The sequence below is a fragment of the Cardiocondyla obscurior genome, linkage group LG13 (assembly GCF_019399895.1).
Source record: "Cardiocondyla obscurior isolate alpha-2009 linkage group LG13, Cobs3.1, whole genome shotgun sequence".
Taxonomy (NCBI): domain Eukaryota; kingdom Metazoa; phylum Arthropoda; class Insecta; order Hymenoptera; family Formicidae; genus Cardiocondyla; species Cardiocondyla obscurior.
Window position 1 is genome coordinate 462,846 of NC_091876.1, and position 26,616 is coordinate 489,461.

Below are 26,616 nucleotides of genomic sequence, written 5' to 3' on the forward strand. Positions count from 1 at the left end.
CTTTTTTTCCACATTTCGTGGTTTCGTGACAGACATCAACGTTTTTTTTACCAAGACTTAATGCAAATTTTTTTTTTGGTGGATATAGATAAAATTGTCCCTTAAAAGAGAAATATACAGTTCCAAAGCGATTATCTATCACCGCGCAATATTAAAGTGTTTATTAATTCAAAGGTAGAGCGGGGCATAATAGCATATCTTTTTTTTTTTTTTTTTAATCGGTACAGCTATACACTCTCATTATCTAATACGACGAGAAAACTCTCGAAAAGTAATTATAATTGATTCTCAGTAGCTTGAGTTTATTTTGCTGCGATTATTGAGTGCTTTAACCACCGTGTGGAACATATTAAATGACGTGCACGTGCTTTTCACGTACTAAACTTTCCGTATTCGTCGATTAAAACATTCGGAAGTGAATAAAGAGCAATGACACGTACAAATACCATTAGTTTTTCAGTCGAAGTCGGTCTCCGTTTTATTGGTATGTGGCCGGATTCGGCTTTTCCAAATCTTTACTGGGGTGCCTATATGACCACGCTAATAACCGTGCAATATTATCAATATGCTTACATATTTGAACATTTTGATATAAATAATCTTTGGCTTCTAATGGATTGTCTCAGTCTTACCTTGGCATATAGTCACATTGTTCTCAAGCTCCTTGTCCTGATGTATAATCGTCGGTAAGATTCTTTTATGTAAAAACGTAAAATGTATCTACTTTTTATATTAATGCAATTACTAATCAATAGACACGGCTGTATCCCGCACTAACGACAAATGTATGTATACATATACGCGCGGCGAGATCAATCGTGTAATTTTACGCGAGTCGCCGAGTTGGCAACTTTTGCTTTTTGTTAAAATATTTTTTTTATCGTTACAATTCTATTTATTTATTAATATTACGTAATTTTGATTAGTTAAATATGTCGCGATATATGTATGTACCCTGAAAAGCAGATATCGCGTTTACTGCGGCTAGCCTACATAACCTTGACGTGGGGTGCGTTGATCCTCACACGAAACCCATAGTTGATACACCGCGAAGCGCGGGCCGCTGAGAACCACCGAGAATTGAGAGAGAGAACAGTCTCACTACCTTCGGACATCCTCTCCCGTCTTCTCGATCACCACCCTTCGGGCCCGGCCCAAGGTGTATTAACTAACTATGGGTTTCGTGTGAGAATCGACGCACATTACGATAATGTCATACACTAACCACCGTCGCCGTGGCAAATGCCACATCTACTTTTCAGGGTACACATACATTATCGTTTATTAAATATAATCTGATATAAGAAGAAAATTTTATAATTAATTACACATAAAGAACTGTTTTGCAGAATAATTTATTTTATGGTGAGAGCGATAGTTGAAGATTGGAATGAAAGCCTGGCTAATGATTCGTATAAAAGCACGATGACAAATATGGCAGATATATCTCGCCGTTTTTCTAATACAATGTTCTGTGCGTATATATGTTGTGCTTTCTTTATGTCAATCGGCGGATATGTGCTTCAAGCGATGAGTGAAGCGAACGAGCCTGATAATAATAAATCTCGAGAACTTCCCATAAAAATGGCATACCCTTTTGATACTAGCAAATCACCGATTTTCGAGTGTTTTTTAATCGAACAGTTCCTTTATGATATGGTGTTGGCTCTTTTGGTTGGTTTGGTTAATGCATTACTTGTTGCGTTGGTAAGTATATACAAGATTCACAGTAAAATTAAGCAACTTTAATGAATATTATGTCACTATAGTATGATTGATTTGAATTAATTTCAATTCATAGTATTTATTATTTTAGCCCTTATGTTAAGAATCAAATTTACATTTTATTTTATTTAACCAACATTATATACGTATCTTGTTGCAAAGATAAAAATTAAATTACATAATATATGTATATGTAACTTATACATATGAAATTATTATCTTTATGTTAATTTAGAATTGATCTGATGTTAATAGATTCTTCATGTGAGCGGTCAGATTGATATTATGCAGCAGGACTTACTCGAAATTTATAATAAAAAATACGATCCCAGTACATTTCTACTTCTCATGAAAGATTTCATTTGCAAGCATCAAAAGATTATCACTTATTCAGAAAATATCGAGAGTTTATTTACTGTAATTGCACTTATGCAAGTTCTGTGGAATACATTAGTTATGTGTTCCTCAGGTTTTGTGATTGTAACTGTAAGTAACGTTGATTATTTCTTAAAATTTTGAATAATAATATTCTTTTTTTCATTTTTATGCAGATCATTAGTTCTGGGGAAAATACATCAACTTTGGTCAAGCCCTTGATTTTCTACACATTAATAACTCTGGAAGTTTTTGTATACTGTTACGCAGGGGAATTTTTAAGTGCAAAGGTATGCCAATCGAATCTTTAATTTTTTAAAAAATATTGTTGTAAATGTACATACACATTTTTATGTGTCACATTTTACATTTTAAAGTTATTTTTATTATTAAAAAATTTTGAAATAAAAAAATAATCTTTAATTATAAAAAATAATTTCAAATATGTTGTTTTACTTTGTATGTTTCAAGTGGTTTAATTGATTCACAGAGTAAAGCGATCGGTGATGCAATATATGAATCACTTTGGTATAATCTGCCACCAAGTGACTGTTGCATTATATTAATTATGATGTTAAGGTGTCAGAAACGATTGACGCTTACTGCGGGAAAAGTTGTTGACTTAAATCTAGAAGGATTCACAAGCGTAAGAAATATTATCTTATAAATATTTTTTATTTTATTATTATTATTATTCTTGGATGTCCTAAGTTATCAATTTCTTAATTTGTATAATTTTTTAGGTTGTAAAGGCATCAGCTTCTTACGTGTCTGTATTAAACGCAATGTCTTGAATTCAGAATAATGAATTGATGATCAATTCTCTTAGCCATAACAATTTCGTTAAATAATCGTTATTTTTATTGTTATACTAGATATCACAAAGCGCGTGCTTCTACCGTATTATTAACTGTTCGTTATTTTTTTATTTCTTTTTTTTTCTCAAGAAAGCTGTCTCACATTCAATTATTTTTGGCGACAAACTTATACCGATGTACTTTAGCACCTTTTGTTTCTTTAAATATAATTTAAATTACATTCGGACGTATATTATATTATTTACTTTAATTACTACTTCCACGGCACTAAATGAGCCAAACGACAGAACGTACGATTAGCTAATTGTAAGCTACACGGAACAGTTTATTATTAAATATTATTTAATTGATTGTAATGTATCTTTGAATAACATTAGAAGAAACCATGCTCGCACAGTTTATCAAAAGATCGTGCGCGTCATTATATTTGGGAACAATAATTAATTATAATTTCTTTAAGGTGATAACAGCTGAGTGATTCACTTACATTTGTAGCTTTCGGTTAGGTTGAGGTAGGTTATTTTCTGGCCGTCCGTCTTTCCTTCCTTCCTTCCTTCCTTCCTTTCTTCTTTCCTACCCTCCTTCCATGGCAGTTTCTGGATTATCCCAAGGTGTTGTAGCATTTGACATCACTCGACACTGTATTACCCTGCTCTGCTTTTGTTCATAATCACTATCACTAATTACTGGCACTATCACTCGAGAGACGAATGACCGAAAGACCGCGATACGAAATGTTCTTCACGCACTTTATTAAAAGTTATTACTTGCCCGAAACGGGATGAGAATCCCAGCCGCGACAAAGAAGGTGCAACGGGCGAGCCGCGAGGTGCGGATCTCACACTTTGACAATGACGGTTGCCGGAACGGAACCTGCCGAAAGAAATAGTAATGGGAGCGTCCGGTCGGAAATGCCCGAGTAATAAATACGCGGAGTAACACAACGTCGAACGCTCCGTGCACGCAGCGCCCACTAGATAACATTGTCGTTCCGAAGCACTTTTTCGAAGTATGAAACAGAGCACAAAACGACGAGTGGGATAACTCAGGCGTACGGAAAATGATTGTCTGTTCCCGAGTCGACAGCGTCGACACTTATTCGTATGCGAGACTATGCTATCCGCGGTCAAAAATACGCGAAATTGCGAAGCGCACAAGGACACGTCCGCACACACGAGGCTCCGTAAACAGACTTAGAGTCCCTAGCGCGCCGACCAATCACAGCGCTCCATAGATCGCCTGACCGCGAGCTCGCAATGAGACTACTCGTTCCACTACGCCTAACGGATACGCCGGCCGCGAGGAAAGCATTGGATTTCGAGACGGATATCGAGACATCTGCGTGTGTTCTTGTGTCTCGTTTCGTTTTGTAAATCGCAGTGGAACGAGTAGGCCCGTTGCGAGCTTGCCCTCAGGCGATCTATGGAGCGCTGTGATTGGTCGGCGCGCTAGAGACTCTAAGTCTGTTTGCGGAGCCTCGTGTGTGCGGACGTGTCCTTGTGCGCTCCGCAATTTCGCGTATTTTTGACCGCGGATAGCATAGTCTCGCATACGAGTAAGTGTCGACGCTGTCGACTCGGGAACAGACAATCATTTTCCGTACGCCTGAGTTATCTCACTCGTCGTTTTGTGCTCTGTTCCGTACTTCGAAAAAGTGCTTCGGAACGACAATGTTATCTAGTGGGCGCTGCGTGCACGGAGCGTTCGACGTTGTGTTACTCCGCGTATTTATTACTCGGGCATTTCCGACCGGACGCTCCCATTACTATTTCTTTCGGCAGGTTCCGTTCCGGCAACCGTCATTGTCAAAGTGTGAGATCCGTCTTTTTCGTCGCGGCCGGGATTCTCATCTCGTTTCGGGCAAGTGACTTTTTGAGGAACTTAAGAAAGATAAAGTGCGCGGGGGAACATTTCGTATCGCGGCCCGTCTCGTTCGTTGTTTGTCGCAACTTTTCAAACGTCGTTTATTCCGCTGACGAGAACTGATCGAGGAAAAAGAAGTGACCTTGCTTTACATCGTAGCCAATTTTCTGTGTCGAGATCGTGGATTTGACGGACGGGAGTGTCGTGAACTATTCCGCGAGTTACTTGTGCGCGGAAGGATGACTCGTCACGTCCCAACTGAGAGGAGGAACAGGCCTGAAATGGGCAGCCTGCATCGGCGGAGCAACTCTAGGTAAGCATTAATATCTCCAATAAAATCTTTATTAAAAAAAAAATCTTTACTTTTTTTTATTAATTTTTGTTAAATAATGTAGGTACATGTCGAAATTAATATATTTCTTTTTGTGTTACAGTCACCAGCAGAATACTCCAACTCCGCTGAATCTCATGCAGATTGGTAAGTGACATGATTTTTTTTCATAGTTTGCGATTAGACCTTTTGAACCGGCAAGCAATTGTTATAATTAATTAATGTCCTTAAATATGTGTAATGAGGTACGCTATCTTTTGATAAACTGGGCGCATGGTTTCTTCTAGTTTCTTAAAAAGTATCTTTTCATACAATTATGATCAGACAGGACAGAATTGTCAGTGCAACATGATCCTTTATAATTTCTCGTTATAACGTTATTAATTTATCGATTATTCGTTGGATTTATAAATTCATTTGTAATGCAGCCAATTAAGTTAATAGAAAAGTAAAAGAGATCAAAGATTGTTCACAGTTGTTGTTCCAAACGTTTATTTTACATTTATTTGCTTAATTACTCAATGAAAAATACATTTATTTATATATTTTGTACATTTAATATTAAAATACTGTATAATAAAGATATGTTTTATTAATTGTTAAAAAAATAACAAATAAGTTAAATTTTTTTTTTTTTTTTTTTTTTTTGCGCAATAAAAAGAAAAACTAAAAAATAATTTATCTAATGTTTAGTGGTTAAATATATTTCACAAATGGCTCAAAAAGTAAGACATTAGAGCAATGAGAGAAGTTAATACAATATTCAGTGATTCTATTCTCGTAGAACTATCTGGTTCTGCTTCAGGTTTTTCTTTTTCTTCAGTTTCTTGAACTCTCAATATCCATTGACTGATTTTGGGACCGTTATCTTTGAACCATAATAAATTACCATTCGCAGTAGTAAGAGCGGATGTAAATTTTTGTCTGATGGGTTTAGGAAACGAAGCCATATTTTCATTGATATAGTTCTCCAACTGTAAGGAAAAGGATTACGTTATTATTGTTTAATCTCGGTGACATTTAGCATTCATTATATAATTACTAAATAACAATAGTATATGATGTACGTAGGGTGATGCTAAATATTGTAGCGTATGAGATACTTGTTACTTAAAATTTTTAATATTGATGAGCTGTGGTTTCAAGTGTGATATCAAGTATAATATCAAGATTTTTTGTGAATATTTGAGCTATTTAGCTTTCTCACTTTGAATTCTTTAAATAAGTATTTGAATATCTATACCGTATCGCGTTGATCCGTGGTTGATATGTAAGGTGCTAAGTTAACAAACAAATCTGCTACATCGTCCCACTTTCCAAAACTATAAAAGAAACGTACAAATGTAAAAGTATTGTAATTTTAATCATAATTGTAATTAGTTACCGTTACGACACTTACTATTCATATAAATTTTCAGTATTTGTTACTAAAAATTTAAGAGTAACGTCTACTCCTATTGAACCTGCACTGTAGACGGAAGTAAATACCGCTGCGACGTCTTGTCGGCGAATAGAAGCAGGATCGTGTTTTATTACTTTTTTTTTAATTGCTTCCTCTAAATAGCTGTAAACGCGTTACATATGAGTATATCGAGAGAATGTTCCGACAATGTATTTAAATAATCAGAGCAATTATTATGGCAGATTATAACGTTATCAAGTTCTATAATAGAATACAAAAGAGTAGATGTAACTTGATTTTTATAAAATTATTTGCATTGATAACGGTTAAAAAACCAAATTAATCACTTAGCTAATTTTTAAATCCAATTATAACACGTTAAACGTGTTGTAATAAATATTCTTTAATTATTTTTATGCGGGTGGAACGTACGCGTACTTCAATTATGTGTTAATTGATTTAAAATCATATAATTGGAAAATTTTTATTACTTAAAATAATTAATATTGTTGCATGTTTTATTTAAAGACTTACTTTTGAAGTACCTTCTCGTCTATCGAGCAACCGAGAGCGTTTATAATAATTTTCTTTTCTGATGCAAAGTTTGTCTGCACATACTGTTTCCACAGGAAATCCCAATCTTCTTTTGTCCCGTTTTTAATCGCGGTGCAATAAACAGCTGATCGTGCGTCACGTGGAATTCTATAAATAAGAAAGTTTTTTTTTTTCGCGTAAATAAAGGTAATTGAAAATATGGGAGGGTATATGTATATCAAATATTTAGATATAAAGCAACTGCTGGTTACGTTCGGCAGAAACAGCTGCTTTGTGACTATTGTAAAAATCATGAATTCGATTGGCTAATGCTCTTAATTAAAAATCGCAAATTTTACAGCAACTGTATAATTAACGCCACTCCTGAACGCAGGAATTGTAAACGTGATAATTTTATCAAAAATCAGTGGATTCTTACTTCAGGGTATTGTTATTTCTCCAATCGTTAAACATTGTTTTCGATGTTTTTACACATTCCGCTTTGTTTAATTTACAGGCCCACTGAAGAATCATTTCTCGATTCAATTTGTTTAAGTGTTCTTCTTCATCGTCATCAGAGAAGCCTATTTTGTTATATATGTTAGATAACAGGTCTAAGATGTATTTATTGTAGTTTTGTTGGAATTTCTGTTGTTCGAATCTGTTAGAAATGTATGATAAGCCATTTAAGAATGCTCTCCAGGGTAAATGATTCGACTCTTGCTTCAAATATCTCGTTGCGTTCATCACTAATTCATATTCTACGTAATCAGCGCGAGCCAAGTTAAAAAGATCATCTATAATTTGAGCCCGATTCAAGACATCGATAGCTTCGAAGCTTTTACTATTTAACTTGTTAATTAATGTTTTCCATGAATCAAGGTCGTAATTCACACGATAAAAACCGGTTTGTCTGTAATTCACGATGTACCAATCGTTATTAGAATTTATAGTAACTGTTTTAGGCTTCGATCCTAGCCATATTTTCGATACGCTTGGCACCCTTGAAGTCGCATCGGACGAAGTAAAAATAAAAATTGGTATCCAATAAAATTCATTGCCAGGGTCATACTTTTTTAGAAATCTCTTCTGCAACGTAATACATAACGTTATCGTTAAATTAATTTATAGACTTTCAGAAATACATGTAAGAAAATTTTGAGAACAGCGATAAAATTACGTGCTGTTACCTGAGTAAGCGTTAATTCGCTTCCTTTTTTTGTGGCAAGGACAACGGGATATCCCGGTTGATTCGTCCAAGTGTTCATAATTTCTTCGACGCTTACGTTTTTTCTGTCAATTGAAATCGATACAAGGGAGTCGAAGCTTTTCCATAAATCTGCAGGACGTACGGTATTATACTTCCATTTTGTTAAATAATTATGGAGTGCCTCTATATGAATTTCTTTCTCGAACGCATTAAATAACATTCGTAGAACACTGGCGGCTGAAACACATTACAATTTTTTTTTTTTTTTAATATCGAAGGAATGCTTTAAATAAATATCCTTTTGAATATGTTATACGTTACATATTTTGATCATTGTGATATAATGCGATGTTATATCATGTATTATACGTACATTTTCCATACGTGACGTAATCAAATGCATTAGCTATTTCTTCTGGGGTTTCAACTGGATTTGTCATTGGATGTGCTGAAGTTGAAGCGTCTTTTAATAGAGCAGATTGTAACTCGTAAACCACAAATTGATCCATAAATTTATATTTCGGAAGTATCTAGAAAGATGATGCAAATATAAATGTTTACGATGTTATTAATTTTTTGTTTTTTATTAAATTAAATTTTATTTTATAAAAAAAAACTGTTAAAGAAAAATTAATTACACATGTTTAAAAAAAAAAAAGAAAAAAAAAGTTACGTACCTGATCAGACGCAAACCATTCGAAATATTGCGCGAATCCTTCGTTGAGCCAAATATATTCCCACCATTCGCAAGTAACGAGATTTCCAAACCACATGTGAGCAAGCTCATGCGCTATTACAGTGATTATGTACTTTTCGTATGTGGATGTAGTTTCTTTTTCGTTGTAGAAAAGTCCGTATTCCCTTTTGAAGAAATTAATTATTTTTATAATATACATATAAATTAATACAAAATTTGGACAAATGTAGTAAATATATCTTAATACTGTCACGGAAAGATAATAGGGTTACCGGAAAGTAGCAAGGCCCCAGTTTTCCATCGCGCCCATGGAGAAATCTGGAATTCCTATCAAGTCCAACTTAGGTAAAGGGTAGTCGATATTCGTAATATTTTGCAGCTCCATGATTATTTTCACCCCGATATCTTGAGCAAATTTGCCGTACTCGGCGACTTCCGGTCTGCCCCATACATCGAGAGATCCATTTTTTGGATCGTACGCAGATTCAAATTCGGAGACAACAAATGCTACCAGATACGTCGACATGTCAACAGCGGTGGTGTAAAATATGTCGATCGCGTTGTTGTTTTCCCTAAGTAATAGGTAGATAATTTTTTAGAAGGCATGTGAGTGATTCCCGGATACACTAAGTATTATAAAACAGACCCCACTCAATCAAGTTTATTTAAATAGGATTACGATAAATTTATGTCATCTGGTGTCTGTTTTACGAATTACTGCGCATCTGGGATGCTCTTATTAATATTTGTTAAATTTACTTCCATTTTATTATTCACTTACTCCTTAGTTTCACTGAGTAACATGTTACTTAGCGAATGATAATGTTTTGGCCTTTGTATGTTAATTTGGAATTTTGATTTGAACGCTGGTTCATCGAAGCAAGGGAAAGCTTGTCTGGCATAGGTCGGCTCGAACTGTGTTGTAGCTAACCAGCTACCAAAGATAAGCAAACGAATCGAATTAATTATTTATAAATTGAAAAAAAAAAAATATATATTAATTTTTTTAACGAGTTGTGTCGAGTTATCGCTATTAATAATATTATCGTATATTATAACGAATGTTATACATACTGTTGATTGCCGTTCTTATCAAAATATGAACTACGATAGAATCCATTCATATCGTCATTGAGTAGCCCATTGAAGTCGATCATCACTTCTATTTCTTCATTCGTATAAACGTAGGCGGATAAATATATCTTTAATTGTTGCGTGATATGCGTCGTATAATTCAACACTCGTATTTCTGTACCATTTTTGATAACGTTAATTTGTAAAATATCGAGTTTGTGAGAATTAAGAGTAATCAGCGGAGTATCTTGTCGAGCTATCATGTTTATTTTCACTTGTCCTTTGAAGGTGCCTTGCTCCATGTTAGGAGTGAGAGTTATATTGTACAATTTTGGATCAAGCGTCTTTGGTAAGCGATACGCGTCGCTTGAAAATAAATTGTCTAGGGTTTCAAAAATTACTGGCGCATTTTTTTCGTACCAATCGAACTCGTATTGCGCCGTTGCTAAATAGGAATCGACGGAGTTCTTGAATTCGGGTTCTTTATCAACCAATTTGTCCAGCAGTTTTTCATACTGCGAATAAAAAAAAAAAAATTAATTTTTTTTTTCAACATGCTTATTGATTTATTAAGTAAAAATTTCATTAATAAATATATTACTATATAAGTTATTTACCTGATTATAAAGCTCACGAGTAGATAATCTGCTTGCCAAAGCGCTCACCATATTTGCGATTTTTGTATAATCATTAAAACTGTAATTAAAAAAAAAAAAAAAAAAAAAAAAAATAGTAAATTACATTACGTAGCGTATGATCTTAATTATTGCGCTAAATTTGTTACTTACTGTCGATGTAGTATATCGTCATAATACGTTTCGATCACTTTCATGACAACTTTAACCCCGATTAAACTTGCATCGTATACGTTTGAGAATACGTTTGCACTATTCTGGTATCGTATTGGTGAATTTTCGGTAACTGCGTCGTGTAATAACCTTGATTTAATAGATAATTATATAAAATAATTGTATTACAATACAATATGTAGGTACGATATGTGGGAAAAGATGAAAAAAAATATTAAGTAGACTTACGTTTCTAAAACGTCTTCGTTTTCTGAACAAGCCAATGATCTAAGAATTACAAGTTTATCGGTGTCTACGTTGCTGTTTTGATACTCATTCCATAAAAAGTCATAAGTATTATTTGTCTTGTCTGTTCTCATGGCTGTGCAATAAACAACGTCGCGGTAATTTGGAGGTATTCTGTAAGGGAATCGATAATTAAAGTCTGGTTAACAAAACAATATAAAATACCTTTTTTTTTTTTTTTTCTTTTTCATTTTAAATGATCGTGTAGGTTGCGTGCTATAACGAGGTCTTTACCATAGTATAGTTGTATGGCATATCATGATATATATGTATTTTAATTTATTTCTAAACTTACGGTTTCGAATGTTGTTTCTCTCGGAAATATACTGCAGCCTGATATCTGCAGTCTCCTATTTCTAATTGACAGGCCCATTTACGAGCATGTATTCTTAACACCTTGGTTAAATCACTGTCATTCACGTCATCGTTAAAGCCTAGTTTTCCATAAAGTGCTTCTATCAAATATGCTAACCATTTCTGAAAATGTTAAGTTTATTAATTTTTTTTCTGTAAAATTATTTACAAAACTGATAGAAAAAAAAATTAATTTAAGGAAAACTGAATGACGATTAAAGAACTCAAATCAAAATTTGATTTAAAAATATGCTAATGAGCCAAGGAAATTTATACTTATAAAAAGATAGAAACGACAAGTTTAAGAAATACATTAATAAATATAAAATTGTGAAGTAATCATAATCTTTAAATAGACTTGTGCTTTAAATGTAGATTGTAACGTGATAAGTTAAAAAAACTAATAACTTAATTTATTTATACAAATATGTTAATTACGACTTTTATAATTATAACGTATACGTACATTGTATAAGCCTTCGATATCGCGTCCTGCAAAACGCTTATCCAGATAAGGCAGATTATTAAAGAATGCGCGCCAAGGGGAATAATTATCTTCATATTCCAAATACATTGTAGCAGTTATAGCAGTCTTGTAATCGACATAGCCTGCTCTTGCAAAATTCATAAGATCGTCGATTAATCCCGCGCGATTAATTTCGTGGATTACTGCAAAATTCTGACTTTTAAGAAAGTCAATTAGCTGGATCCAATGGTTTTTGTTGTAATTTACACGATAGTAACCTGAAAATCAATGTACTTTCTTTATAAAAATCTCAAAAAAAATGAAAATTATTGAATTTAGATACGTACATACATTTAAAAACAAGTTAAATATAGAAATTTATAATATTTATCTTTTATTTTTGTTTGTGCTAATTTCTAATTTAGTTCGTTTAATTACCTGATTGTTGGATATTGAATATTAAAAGCGATTCGGGTGAGGGGTTATTAATTACTTTCGTTTGTTCTGTTAGCCATAATTTCGGTGTAGTATTGAAGAAATCTAAATTATTTTCAACTAATGCCCACGTAATTGGAATGTGCCACATAGTATTATCAGAATTTTTCTCATGTTCTTTAAGGAAGAATCGTTCTTGTGTGATACTTATGGCACTTTTCGTAACGGAAACCTTAACGACGGGATAACCAGATTGAGTTGTCCACGTGTTTAAAATGACATTGATATCGTCTTTCAGGCCTTTCTCCTCTATTTTTAATTTAAGCGACGCGTACAAATCTTCTGGTGTGGCAACGTCGTATTTTCTAAAAAATTAAAAGAATTTTGTTTCTTTTCTTAATACACAATGTTATTTTATACTTTTGAATCAATCTCTACCATAGATAAATTATATTTAATTATAAATATTTATGAAAAAGGAAAAAAATATCTCTGACAGGAATACCAGTCGTAACTATTAATTACGAATTAAAGTCGAAGGGTTGGTTTTCTATTCGTTAAGCTAACGAAAGAAATATTTGTAATCTCTAAGAAACGAGTTGTTGTTACGTACCGTTTTTCAAGATAGTCACTTAATGCGTTGTCGAATACTTTGGTTCCGTATGTTTTTTCAATCATTCTTAATACGCTACCACCTTTGTTATAAGTGATTGTATCAAATATACTTCGAATTTCGTCAACACTTTCCACATCGTGACTCATAGGATGGGTGGATTTGGAACTATCTGTCTTGAAAGCAGAATGTACTTGATCCACCACAAACTGCGATTCCAATGTCGTATCGTTAAATACCTAGAATACAAATAATTTATTGTTATAAATTTATGTTTAAATTGTTTCGTTGATTACAGTTCTTGTCACACTTTAAGTAAAGTGTTTCAATTTTAATATTTATGTTTTTGACGGATATTTTGAAAATTTTAATTTCGCATTTTCGTAAATTTGGCGTTACATCGGCAGAGAGTATTTTAATTACACGTACACGAGCGGGAGCGTGATATTCGAAATATCTAGCAAATCCTTCGTTCAGCCACAGATACTTCCACCACAGAGGACTGACCAAGTTTCCGAACCATTGGTGAGAGATTTCATGAGCGATCACGTTTCTGATATCCTGCTTGTTTGTGATCGGTGAATTATTCTCGTCATATAACATACTGGTTTCCCTGTATGTTAAAAGACCCCAATTTTCCATTGCACCTGATCCGAAATCAGGCAGAGCAGCCATGTACAGCTTTGACAGCTGATACTTCTGGTTGTACGTTATTTCGAAGAAATTTAATAATGGATGCATTACAGATAAGGCGTAATCAGTTTGACTAATAGCGTTAGGACGTGCGTATACGGCTAATTCGATTCCGTTCTTTTGCTCGGACTTGTAATTGAAATCGGAGACGACAAGTGCCACCAAATACGTCGACATCGGCACCGACTTATAGAAAGTGTACAACCAGTAGCCATCCCTGGAATAACAGTTTATTAAGATATATTTTCATTTTTGTTTCGACAGAATTTTCTTATTATCATTATAAACCCTACGTTATTAAAAAAAAAAAAAAAAAAAAAAAAAACTATATTTGTAAAATTCAAATCAGTACTTTAGATATAAAATAAAATACAATAAAGTATTTAAGATTAAAAAAAAAAAAAAAAAATTTGATTAAATTTTTCACACACACATTTGAATATACTATAATACATACACTTGTTTTTTTATTTGTACCCAATCCATATTACTGATGGGATGGTAATCTGGTAGTACGCTAACTTTAAGAGTAAAGTATGCTTTCATCGCTGGTTCGTCAAAGCAAGGAAACATTTTTCTGGCGCCAACAGGTTCCAAATGCGAGGCTGCTAGCCATCTAACGCATACAAGAATTTCACATATAATCTAAAAATGTTTTTACAATTTTCCAAGTATTTTTCTATAAAAGTGTGAGTTTCAAAACTGTTTATACTTTTCCAGACGTATCTAAAATATTATATACGTTTGGAAAATGTATAAGGAGTCGATGATATGTGCTATTAAAAAAATATACGAAAAAAAAAAAAAACAAAGCTCTACGTACTAAATTAAGCGAATAAAATAACGTTTGACATTACCTCGTTTCTCCTTCCTTGTTTACGTATGAACTTTTGTAGAAGCCGCGAAGCTCCGTCGCGTTTAAATGACTCGTATAAGATATTCTGATAGTGACAATCGTTTGATTAAGTAGCTCTTCTTTTAGATAAATTTTAAAAAAGTCATATCGCGGTACAAAAGTCATTTTCAGGATCTCTACAAATGTCTGATTAGCCATTACTTCTACAAAGTGATGTTTAATTTCCGACGAGTGTAAAATGATCTGACTTATCGGCTGCATAACGACGGCTTCGATCGTTACGTTTCCATCAACGGTAAAATTGCCAGGCTCTAGATAAGGCTTAACGGAAATGATATATTTTTGGGGTCTTATATTCGCGGGTAGGCGATGCGCTATCTCATCGTATTTTTGTAGCCATTCAATTATAGATGGTGAATAAACTCTGTACCATATCAATTCGTATCTAGCGATTCTTAAAGAGGACTCCAGAGATTTTTGAATAGATACGAAGTCTGTCTTGTGATCATTTATGAGTTTTTCAAATTTGTCTACTAATTCATTCGTGGAAAGGCGTTGCGACGTTCCATCAAGGATCGCGGCTATTGTACCCTGTCCTCCGTAACTAAAATTGAGAACATTGTATATTTGTTAATTTAAGTAAAAACAATGTTCTTTGCATATGGTGACTTTGGTATAATGCATTCACTTATATGGTATGTAATTGAAATGTTAACTGCGCTTTACGCTTTCGTTATCAACATATCAAATGGTTAGGTTATTATACATATAGCGTTGTAAAAGCAACTTACTAATTTTCCATATCTTTGTAATACTTGTCAACAAAATCAAGAACATATTCGGCGCCGAGTAAACCAGAGTTATAAACGGCGGCAAAAACGGATGTGCTATCCTGTTTACGAATTCGATTTTCACTGTAATCGGCGATAGCATATTTCAGATATCTGTAAAGTATAATGATAATTAATTGTTTATCATTGTATACATATGCGACGCAATATTTGCGTATTAATTCTCACTGTTCTAAAATGGTGGTATTCTGGCTGCATCCCAAAGCTTTTATAATCACTGTTTGATCTGTCGAATAATTAGAATTCAAGTATTCGTTCCACAAATATTTCCAGTCTTGGAAAGTTCCATGTCTTATGGCTACGCAATACGCTGTAGCTCGTTCGTTTGGTTTAATGCTATTGGATATGAATAAATTCGATGTCAGTTAAACTAATGTTGTTTTTAAGAAAATAATAAATAAACGTAAAACGTTTGCGTTGTAAAGATATTCGAAAGTACGTTAATTCATGTAATACATTTATCGCGAAAATTACATTAGAGATAAAATAATGCTAAATTAATTCTTACCGAGCACTGGAGTCTTTTCTCCACTGTTTAAATTTGTCTGTGTAAGTCGTTATGCAATCGTCATCACCGAAATTACAAAGCAAATTGTTCACTTCTTGTCGTAAGAGAACCGTTAATCTATCATCGTCTTTGTTATCTTCGTATTTTAAACGCAAGTGTGTATTCTTGATCAGGGACAAGACGTATTCCTAAAAATATACAATTAATATTGTTGCAAACTTACGTGTAATAAATTTGTTAATTTTTTTTATTTTACATTTAAATTTATATTTTGGTAAAATTTTTTATCGCTTAAAAAATACTATTTCTTTTTAATTATCTACACATTCGTGTTTTATACTTGAATAATAAAGAAAAACAAACCTTAAATAAGAAAAACTTTGGCTGCCCGGTGAATCGTCTATTTAGATATTCAAAACCATTAAATGCTGCTTTGAAGGGCAGATAATTTGTTTCCTCTTCAAGATAAAGCAACCCATCTAGAATTAAATCGTAATTTTGATATCCTGCTCTACCCAGATTTAATAGATCGTCTACAATGCCGGCTCTATTTAGTACATGAATTTCATCCAGATTGGTTTTTAAAGCATTAATAATCTTTTGCCATCCGTCATTGTCATAATTTACACGATAAAAACCTGTAATAAAAATATTAAAGTTTCTTTGAACAGTTTTTATAAAATATTTAATTTTAAATTATTAAAAAAAAATTTATATAAATCATTATATTGTACGTTATTTTATAAGTTATTATTTCTAAAAAGAAAAAAAAATGCTCGATACTAACCCGATGATTGAACGTTGAATATAACCCACTCTTTTGGATTTGCTATTCGATTTCTAGAGGAACGGTTGGTGGTCATCCAATATTTAGGGTTAATATTGTAAAAATTTGATTCACTTTGTGTGGTATATGTGATTGGGATGGACCAAATAATATTCTTGGGGGTATTATCCAAGTTTCTGAGAAGAAAGCGTTCTTGAGTAATAGATAATTGGCCGCTAAAATGGGTAACAACTGAAATAACGGGATATCCGGGTCGCGTAGTCCAACTATTCATTGCTTTCTTTATATCGATGTGTGGAATATTCTGTATCTCCAATTCATTTATTATTTCTATCCACAAATCTTCCGGCTGTGCCAATCCTTCCTCTTTGCTAAAAGACGTATTGTTTGTAATGTAAGTTCTCGATAGTATTAAAAAAAATTTTTGAGCGAATTACTCCAGTAAACACATAATATTACAGCAATATTGCGACAACGTTTTATACTATACGCATCTGACAATGAGAAGCTCCCGTAATGTGACTGTAATTTTGCGTTTGCTGCAATATGTTGTGTTTCTTGAGATATAATTGTATTTTAAGTACAATTAATTTTAGTTTACTGCGATATTTACTTGTTTTCTATGTATCTGCGTAGAACATTTTCGAAAGTATCAGTTCCGAATACAAGACTCATCATACGAACAATACTAGCTCCTTTATTATAGGTAATAGTATCTGCTATTCCTTCGAGTTGTAATTTATTAGAAACTTCCCGAGTCATAGGAAGAGAAGATTCAAGACCGTCTACGATTAATGCTGATTGATGTTGTTCCACCACAAATTGCTCTGCCATGTTCCAGTCTTTCTCGATCTGTAATCAAATAAAAATATTAGAATAAAAGATATAAATTATGATCCCAAGACATGTTAAGATAATAATAATAATAATAATAAATAATAATAATTATTATTATTATTAATAGTGTAAAGATCTAATTTTTGTTATGTTTGAATCATTAACTCATTTAAAAAATCCGATTTCTTAACGTAATTTTTGCAAAAATAAAATAACAAGTTGCAAAAATAATATTTTATTGTTAAAAATTAATTATTTATATGAATAAATCATACCTATGTTAATAATAACTTATTAAAAAATAGATATCAGGATAATATCCAATTAAGTAATATATGTACAATATACATAAAATTAAGATGTCTCAAAAATTGTATTTATTGATAACATTGGGTCTGATATACTAATTAAATTTCTAAATAATATTGCTTTTACCTCCGCGGTACCAAAGTACTGAAAATATCTGGCGAATGCTTCGCTGAGCCAAAGGTAGCTCCACCATTCCGGGGTCACTAAATTTCCGAACCACATGTGCGCGAGCTCATGAGCGATTACAGAGGCTACGCTTTGTTGCGCTAACGCTGATGATTCTTTTGGGTCGTATAGCATTCGGTCTTCGCGATACGTTACTAATCCCCAATTTTCCATAGCCCCAGCTGCAAAGTCAGGTACAGCCACCATATCCAGTTTTTCAAGTGCATAACTTTCATTGAATTTTTCTTTGTACAATTTAAGTAGCGCAGTGCTAACGTTTAGAGCGTACTCAGTCTGCTCGATAGTGGATGGTTTGGACCATACCCCAATATTCGTGCCACTATCGGTGTTATAATTAGAATCAAATTCCGAAATAACAAAAGCCACTAAATACGTAGGCATAGAGATACTTTCACCGAAGGTATCCCATATCTTGTTTTCTGGATCTCTTAAAAACAAATCGTACATATATTTAGAATGATTTTTCTATAAAATGAAAAAAAAAAAAACGTTATATTTATAATATTTTTATACTTACAGTGTCTTAGAATTAATTAATGGCATATTACTGAGAACTTTATACTTTTTGTTTCGTGCAATACTGATAGTATAATTTGCCTTAAATCTCGGCTCATCGAAGCATGGAAAAGCATGTCTCGCGTGTGTTGTTTGAAATTGTGTTGCAGCTAGCCATCTACGGTTTAAAAAATTTACACTAAGAGTCGTCGTAATCGTTACCGTTGATTGTAATATTTATATCACTTTTTCTTTTGTTATGCCAAAAATCTTTTAGTAATGTTACTTACTTAGTTTCTCCATCTTCGTCGAGATAAGAACTTTTATAAAATCCAAGCATGTTGTCAGACAGGATCCCATTATATTTCATGTAGATCGATACCTTTTTACCTTCTGTGATTATCTTAGGTAAGGTAATAGTGAATTTTTCAGTAATATTATCATATGTAGTCAAAAAATTATCATTTTTGTATTCTAGAATAGTCACTTCTTCGATATTAAGATTTCCCACGTGCAGTGTAATATTGTTAGTTGGATGTTTCACTAAAGCTTCGATCGTTACAAAGCCAATAAATTTAAAGTTATCTGGTAAATTTGAAATCAGCTTAATTTCATACGAAACGGGTATAATAGCCGTTGGTAGTCTGAAGTCGATGGAATTCTCATTTTGTGAGAAATCCGTATTTTGTGTAAGTGCATCTGGAAAAACGTATTATTATATGTATAATATAACAAATAAGTTGCCTCAAAATTGTTATGTACGAAAAAGCCCAATTTTCTATTCCCTGAGAGTATACTTTATTGCAAAACTGACAAATTTCACTATACATATAGTATAACACTTTATATGTGTGTATAATTACTATACAATATAAATATAAATTTATAAAAAAAAAAAACAAATTTAATTTATCGGATAGACATTGGGCAGGACGCCCGCATTGTATAAAATACTATATATAATTTAATTTTATATTACAAATTTTAAACCGTTTTTAATCAACTATTTAAATCGTTAGAAGAAAACATTTAAATATAAAATATGAATGGTATTACCATTGTAAAAGGGAGATTTGTCCGCTAGGTTTCCACCGAATAATACGACTAAGGTGTAAAGTAACAAATGCTTTCGCAAGATCTTCATTTGAACGATAATTGTATAATCGTTCTCACTTTTTTTAAACTGTATAAAAAGGCATATATAGAATTATACATGAGCACTTGTACATTATTTTTTAATTAATTAGCGATTATTTAACTGCGTTAAATTAAATCTGTATTACAATATCTATTATATTTTATGTTCAAATATATTAATTTATCTCAAGTATTTAACATAACAGGAAAGAAATGTCCATTTGATAAAAGCTAATCTTAACAGATTCGTACAGATTAAACAAACAGATTAATCAAACATAAATGTGAGATTCAACATTTTTTTTTTTTTTTTTTTAATTTCTTGCAGTTAAACTCATATTATTAAGGCTATATTCCTTCAAAAATTAAAGAATAATTGAAAATTGATTGTACTTACCTTTACTAAGTATTTTATTGCGTTTGTAACCAGTATTAACGTTCTCTCATAACTTTATAATTTATTTCACAATGTTCTAATCGTTTCTAACTTTGTTTATACGGTAAAAACTTACATATTATACTTGCAAATACGAATTTAAAAACAAATAATTATTTCACTTTTGCCAATATTTCAACTTCACTTTAGATATTTAGATAAAATAATGTCGATATTGGAACAGCAAGTCACAGGTCTGTCACGAATAATTGACGACTATTTTATTTTCACAGTACGTTTTCAAACGACGTTGTCGCGCGAACAATTCTTGATTGAATGAGATATTGTTAAATGCGTTTTGCTTTTCGTTATGTTAAGATTACCTATAACATTATCAATATCTTATCGCAGTTTGTTCAATTATGATATTATCATTTTTTTAAATATAAAACTGTTATCACACATGTATCTTCGCTTGTATAAAACGTCATATGTTAGTGCAAATCGATAATTACAGATTTGAAAAAAAAAAATAATACGCGAAAGCAGCTGGAAGTTATAGATTAGAACTTGAGACATTTATTGCTAATTGCATCACAAGTGTTTGCGGTAAAACTAATTTTGAAATTAATCTAATCGAGCGGTAATCTGGATTAATGATAATATTTCCGCGCAATACATTAATAAAGTTATCAAATTGCTTAATATCTTATAAAATCAAAAGTTTATTACATTTATAAAGACAGAAAACGCTTTAAAATAATTAATAGATTGTAACAAGTTTGGAAAAAATAGTTTTATTAACATTTTCACATTTTAAAACATTCGTACATTGTATACATATGTATAGGGTATTTTTTAAACGAAACAATTTTTGATATCGCTGATGTAGATATTATTAAAAATAATTATAATAATGTTTATATAATTTCCTCTTGACATTAATGACGAAGTCATTGTTGAAAATCAATAAAGATATCGAATTTATTGTGATATTGTATTTACAAATGGATTTGAGCTTTCGTGTTCTAACCATACGCGGATATTGTTTACTATTGACTCCGTTAGTTCAATATTTTGCTCTTGAAGTTTTACAATTTGTGGTACTTTCATTCCAACTTTATCTAAAAGCGCTCGTATCTGAAAAAGAATATTTTAAGTGTATTATTTTACTATATTTAAAATACTATTTTAAACTTGTCTAAGATTATCTAAGACAGTATTATATTATTATACAAGTAACAACTGTAGATAGATTAGGGAAATCTGAGACGAAAAATCACGCCAAGATGCATATTCGCTTAGATATTTTAATTGATTGCTCAATAATAATTATAAATTTGGCAAAATGTTACGTGACATGTGTCTTGGATTTTTATAATCTTATACCTACAGTTTTTGGCTTCAACACTTTGTTTGACACGTTCTGTATATGCATATACATATGCATGTACATGTACATATGTCAAGTTTATACCTTTTGGATTTGCTTTCTAGATACAATAGTCCAGCTAATATCATGTAACAAATCCGTAGGATCGTCAATGCTGTTATAAAAAAAAAAAAATATGTGTTAGTCGCGTATAATGAAAAGAAAAGTGTATGCAATTTTTGAAATCAAGTTTAAACTATTATTACCTAGTTATAAGTTTATCCCAGTGATTTATAACAAAATCTATCACCACGTCAATATTTGGAAAATCTCCGTTTAATACGGAATAAATAACACGATAAATATCACTTTTTGCTAACATAGAATTTTCAGATATGGTTATATTTAAAAATTTTTCAATAATTGTCCGGTTTTTGGATTGACCAAGACAGTATAACGTGGGTTCAGACATATTTGTGTACATATATAACATTCTGTTCCAAATAGTTTCATTAGCTAATTTTATGCCGTTACAAAATATCCATCTTTTTTTATGGAATGAGATTCTGGAACAAATTTTTTTTTTTTTTTAATATTACGTATATGTATACAAAAGTGCTATACATTTTTGGCATTATTTTTTTATTATTTTAAAGTAAAGTACGTTTTTTATCGTATATGTATAACTTATAAGTCAATATCAAAATTTTTATATTTACTTATTTGCAAGTATAGTTGAATTGTCTAAATAAGTAATTAATTGATTATAGGCTTCGTATAGACACGTAGGGTGATCAAAGACGCATGCGTCATCAAGAAGTGCATTTCTTGTTAATTTTGTAAAATAATCGTCACTCGGGTGATGCTGCATACGTGTAGTTTCTATTATATTATTCATTGAGTTCAGTATATATGGCTATAATTATATAAATTAGATTAACATGTTAATATATTTTTAGTATAAATTTATAGCACAAATTGTAATATACCGCATTTTACAATTGGTTTTAAATAATTACAAAAGTACTTTCCTAATTTTTTTTATATGTATAATATTAAAAACACTTTTTCTATACATTTTTGTACAAAGATCTCGTGGCAAACAAAAATATAATTTACCTTAAGTAATTCACCTCCTCCGTTGTATGAAAAAAATTTGGTTGCTTCTTCTAAAAGTTTAAACAATGAGTACCACACTACATAATTCGTTTCGCGTCGCAAATATCTCGTAATGTCCATGAAAATTTTTGGATCTAGTTTATCCATGAACATGAGATAAATTGCATCGTTAATTATTCTTGCGCGATTTAATACATGAATTTTTGTATAATTCTCGGAATCCAGATAATTAGCAATTTTTAACCAGTTTATTGCATCATAATTTACACGATAAAAACCTGTAATCATTAATAAAAATATTTTGTTTCAATTTCTATTAAGCGCAATTAATATAAGTAAAAATAATACATTTATAGTGATTTAGATATAGACGTATGTATAAATCTTACCAGTTTGTTGGACGTTTATAATAATCCAATCTTGCGTATCGGTATCATTAATTACGAGCTCCTCAACGTCTGGTGATAACCAATTTGTAGGTAAAGTTGATGAGAAATCCGAATTGGCGCGAGTTACCAAATTTATTGGGATCCACCACCTGCTCACAGTGTCGGCATTATTGATACTCTTACGCATACTTATTTTCTCGTACGGTCGAAAATATTCTTGTGTAATTTTTATTTTTCCCGTATAATCTCTAATTGCTGTTACAAGAGGATATCCTTTCTGTTTCACCCAGGTGTTGATTATTTCTTGAATTTTGAGTTTGTTCTGTCCTGCCGATTCGTTAAATTCGTCTTGCAAAGCGTTCCATAAATCTTCAGGCGTTGCTACACCGTACTTGCTAATAATTTATTTTACACATAAATGTTTAGTTTATTAATCAAACTGAAAATATATTTCATCTGTGGGGATTTTTTATTTATAAAATAGATATACTTTACTAACTGCTTGTTAAGATATTTTACAAGTCCAGCATGAAAAACATCATCAGAAAGGCAATGTGAAAGCATTCGAAAGATTAAAAAAGCTAAAAAAAAGGAAAAATAAATGTTTTTTTTTTTTTTTTTATTTATGTACCTACGACTTTTATTTAAAGCAAAATCTATTTGTTATAAAAGTATTTTACCTTTGTGATTATGTTGTGAAGAAAATTGTAAATTAATGTCTTTAATAATACGAGATTCTACATTGAGAGGTTGCGTATGCTCAAAACTGTCCATGAGAAATACAAAATTCAATGTTTTAATAACTAAAAAGTCCGTAATTCGCCAATCTTTATAAATCTAAATATTAAAAATTTATTCAATGTTATTTACGGTTAAGTAGATTATATTTATAAACAACAGTATGCGTAGTTAATTAAAATTTGATATGTTTTTAGAATAATCTTTTAAACGGGGACATAGTATACGTAATAAGGATTACTTTAAACTTTAAATGGCTAGTATGCATTACATTTAACTTTTTATACTACGGAGTATATAAAAAAAAAAAGTAAGTAAAATTTTTTCTAAAATTGCTTACCTTATCGGTGACATAGTATTTTAAATATTCAGCAAGTCCTTCATTTATCCATGTATCAGTCCACCAGGTAGGACTGACAACATTACTAAACCATTGATGACTAGATTGACGAATTATATTGTCTGCAATTCTGTATAATGCGTCTATTGGACTGTTCTCTTCGTCATACAGTATTGTGACTTCTCTATAGAAAGTTATTATCACATACAAAATACACGTGTACTATAATGTTGTAAATATTATAAAATGTGTTCGATACCCTGAGGGAAAAGTTATCTTGTAAAAAATATGTAGACGGATAATAATATACTTAATATGATATGCATATTTATTTAGAAACTTGAATATCAAATGAATAATTTTCTTTTTATCGAACGCAAAAATTTCAAGGGAACATATTAATTTAATTTAATTTAAAAGAAACCTTTCTCTTCGGTAACTAAATTATTTCCATCAAGAGTTTGAATCGGGTCAGAGTCAAGTCAGGGTTGGATAATTAGTTAATATATATGCTGGTCACAACGGAATAAATTTTATTATCTCGACCTAATTTGAACTCTCAATAGAAACTTAGTCAGGGTATGTTTTAAGGACATATCGTGATATTACCTGTAGGTGATAAGTCCCCAGCTTTCCATACCTTTGTTATAACCAATGACGAATCTATCGGGGAGTGCAACGTGATCAATTTTAGTAAGCTGAACGGAACTGTTAGTGTATCGTTTCAATTCGATCGCCGCTTTCTGGGCTACTTCGTGAGCGAAACTTGTCAAGGAAATTACGTTGCCTCTGCTCCAGACGTTGATGGTTCCATCGGAATTGCTTGTATTACAAAGATCGAAGATTAGAAAGCCGACTAGGTACGTCGATATAGCAGGCGATTCTTTAAAATGTGTCCATATCTTTTTGTCACTTTTGTCGATATCCGACTCCTCGGAAACTGGCATGTTCGAAATGGCTGTGTAATTGCAATGGTGCTTGATGGAAATCTTAAATGAGGCCTTCAACGCTGGCTCGTCCCAACAGGGAAAGGCAGCGCGCGCATAAGTCGCTATAAAATTGGTCCCGGCAAACCATCTATTTAAATTTCAGCTGTTATTTTATTTCATTTTTGTTATTTTTTTTTATTCTAATTTTATTTCATTTTGATAGTTGATTTTATATTGATATTATTTTGATAGTTATTTTATTTTATTTCATTTGAATTAAAAAACGCTTGTTACACTTTCGTCATTTAAATTTAGAATTTGTTAATTAATAACACAGACAATAATAACATACTTACACGGTATCTCCTGCTTCGTTAATATAAGAGTTTCGATAGAATCCATATGATCTGTCGTTTAATACACCAGTATATTTCAGATGTAAAACGTAATATCCGGCAGGCAGTTCCTTATCGAAAGAGAGAGTTAATAACTCGGTTAAATTATTAGTCTCGTATGTTGTAGGAAAGTAATAATCCACGCCGTTGTTGGCTTTCAAAACTGTTGAGTTTTTATCTATTATCAGTTTTTTCGTATGCAGAGTGAGAGTTTTCGTCTCGCTAAGAATCTTAACATGGATAAACACTTGGCCGTCAAATGTAAAGTTGTCTGGTATAAGATGTGGATTCAATTTAATATCGTACATCAGCGGTTTCGTGTGATTAGGTAGCCTATAATTTATCTCTTTATTGTTCGAAATTAAATCTTGAATAAAAGCAGCATTTGTCGTGATGAACGTAAAAGCACAAATGCAAATAATTTTGCACGTCAGCATTCTAAAACGATAAAATAGTTATTTTAGTTTTATTTATAATTTTAGTTTAATTATATGTATAATAATTTATAAAAACGTTGTCCAGAATTTTATTTTAACCTAAATTGAAAACTGTTTTGTTATTATAAATTTTGCTTGTCAAATTGTCATTGCTCTTTAACAGTTTTTCGTTACTTTTTATAAACAATAATAGATAATGAAACATTTTAACATAACGCTTGATATGTCTAAATAAAACTCACGCACGTGTATACTTTGTATTCACTGAAACGTAGCGTTATCGCAGAAGCGTGGACGTAATACCGCAAGTGTAACAAATGTGGAAATGCCTCTTCGCGTCAAAATAGCCAACGTGACCGTAGTGTTAATTAAGTGGGTTAGACGTATTAAGTAATAGCGACGGGTATCACGTTCAAGGCTAGACTTTACATACTTACAAAAGAATAGTAACTGCCACATAAAACGTAAACAATATTGATTAAATGTCTAATTCATTAGAATGATAAGTTAGCAAGTCAGACAATCTAATTAATATATCTTTTATATAATACTCGTGGCTATCAAAAGTAGGATCATTTAAATCCGTTGTATTAATATTATTACTTTTATTTTTTTTACCAAGAGTTATATGTATGTATATTAAATTATTATTCGCTTAGTTAGTTATTTTTTAAGACATCTAAAATTTTTTTTTTTTTTTTTTTAATAAACAACATAAAAAGAATAGTAACGTTATTGAAGAACACAATTAGTTTAAATTAGTTCAACGTGAAAGTTATTTGATAAAATTTTATGTACAAGATGACTAAACGCAGTTTAGTTTTGTAGTGGCATTTACTATCATATACTTATTTGTATATCGTGACAACTT

General features: G+C 31.7%; 4 protein-coding genes across 7 annotated transcripts in view; 2 read left to right on the top strand and 2 right to left on the bottom strand.

The window, feature by feature from the left end:
• The first annotated feature begins 414 nt into the window (after positions 1-414).
• On the top strand, positions 415-3,395 carry LOC139107488 (odorant receptor 82a-like). Its single transcript, XM_070665130.1, has 6 exons — positions 415-686; positions 1,350-1,707; positions 1,981-2,211; positions 2,277-2,390; positions 2,591-2,746; positions 2,844-3,395. The coding sequence occupies exons 1-6, from the start codon at positions 430-432 to the stop codon at positions 2,892-2,894; spliced, it is 1,167 nt and encodes a 388-aa protein (XP_070521231.1). The 5' UTR covers positions 415-429; the 3' UTR covers positions 2,895-3,395.
• A 1,169-nt stretch (positions 3,396-4,564) lies between these two features.
• Positions 4,565-26,616, top strand: part of Machr-b (muscarinic acetylcholine receptor) — a 72,693-nt gene continuing 50,641 nt past the window's right edge. Inside the window, exons 1-2 of the mRNA XM_070665448.1 lie at positions 4,565-5,094; positions 5,216-5,259. The gene's annotated coding sequence lies outside the window, so the exon portion shown is untranslated. The remainder of the gene's footprint in view (positions 5,095-5,215; positions 5,260-26,616) is intronic.
• LOC139107665 (putative aminopeptidase-2) lies at positions 5,588-20,317 on the bottom strand. Its single transcript, XM_070665444.1, has 32 exons — positions 20,048-20,317; positions 19,570-19,696; positions 18,804-19,212; positions 18,536-18,691; positions 17,959-18,445; positions 17,300-17,538; positions 16,687-17,057; positions 16,263-16,537; positions 15,900-16,087; positions 15,560-15,727; positions 15,332-15,484; positions 14,542-15,144; positions 14,142-14,300; positions 13,421-13,901; positions 12,992-13,230; positions 12,382-12,743; positions 11,944-12,221; positions 11,419-11,600; positions 11,067-11,237; positions 10,818-10,967; positions 10,647-10,725; positions 10,030-10,544; positions 9,737-9,889; positions 9,228-9,527; positions 8,936-9,119; positions 8,632-8,788; positions 8,239-8,495; positions 7,488-8,137; positions 7,049-7,216; positions 6,512-6,676; positions 6,356-6,434; positions 5,588-6,086 (listed from the first exon to the last, which is right to left on the bottom strand). Exons 2-32 carry the CDS (start codon positions 19,655-19,657, stop codon positions 5,820-5,822), a joined length of 8,133 nt encoding a protein of 2,710 aa, XP_070521545.1. The 5' UTR covers positions 19,658-19,696; positions 20,048-20,317; the 3' UTR covers positions 5,588-5,819.
• Positions 20,048-26,382, bottom strand: LOC139107668 (aminopeptidase N-like). 4 transcript variants are annotated; one of them, XM_070665453.1, is made up of 12 exons: positions 25,992-26,382; positions 25,270-25,746; positions 24,594-25,061; positions 23,985-24,168; positions 23,587-23,743; positions 23,406-23,487; positions 22,907-23,301; positions 22,518-22,795; positions 22,118-22,314; positions 21,665-21,964; positions 21,504-21,573; positions 20,048-21,166 (listed from the first exon to the last, which is right to left on the bottom strand). In XM_070665453.1, exons 2-12 carry the CDS (start codon positions 25,743-25,745, stop codon positions 21,011-21,013), a joined length of 2,763 nt encoding a protein of 920 aa, XP_070521554.1. In that variant the 5' UTR covers position 25,746; positions 25,992-26,382; the 3' UTR covers positions 20,048-21,010. The 4 variants fall into 4 exon arrangements, 3 of the variants coding, with proteins under 3 accessions (XP_070521554.1, XP_070521552.1, XP_070521553.1); XM_070665451.1 differs by having other exon boundaries at positions 23,397-23,487; XM_070665452.1 differs by having other exon boundaries at positions 23,397-23,487; positions 25,988-26,382.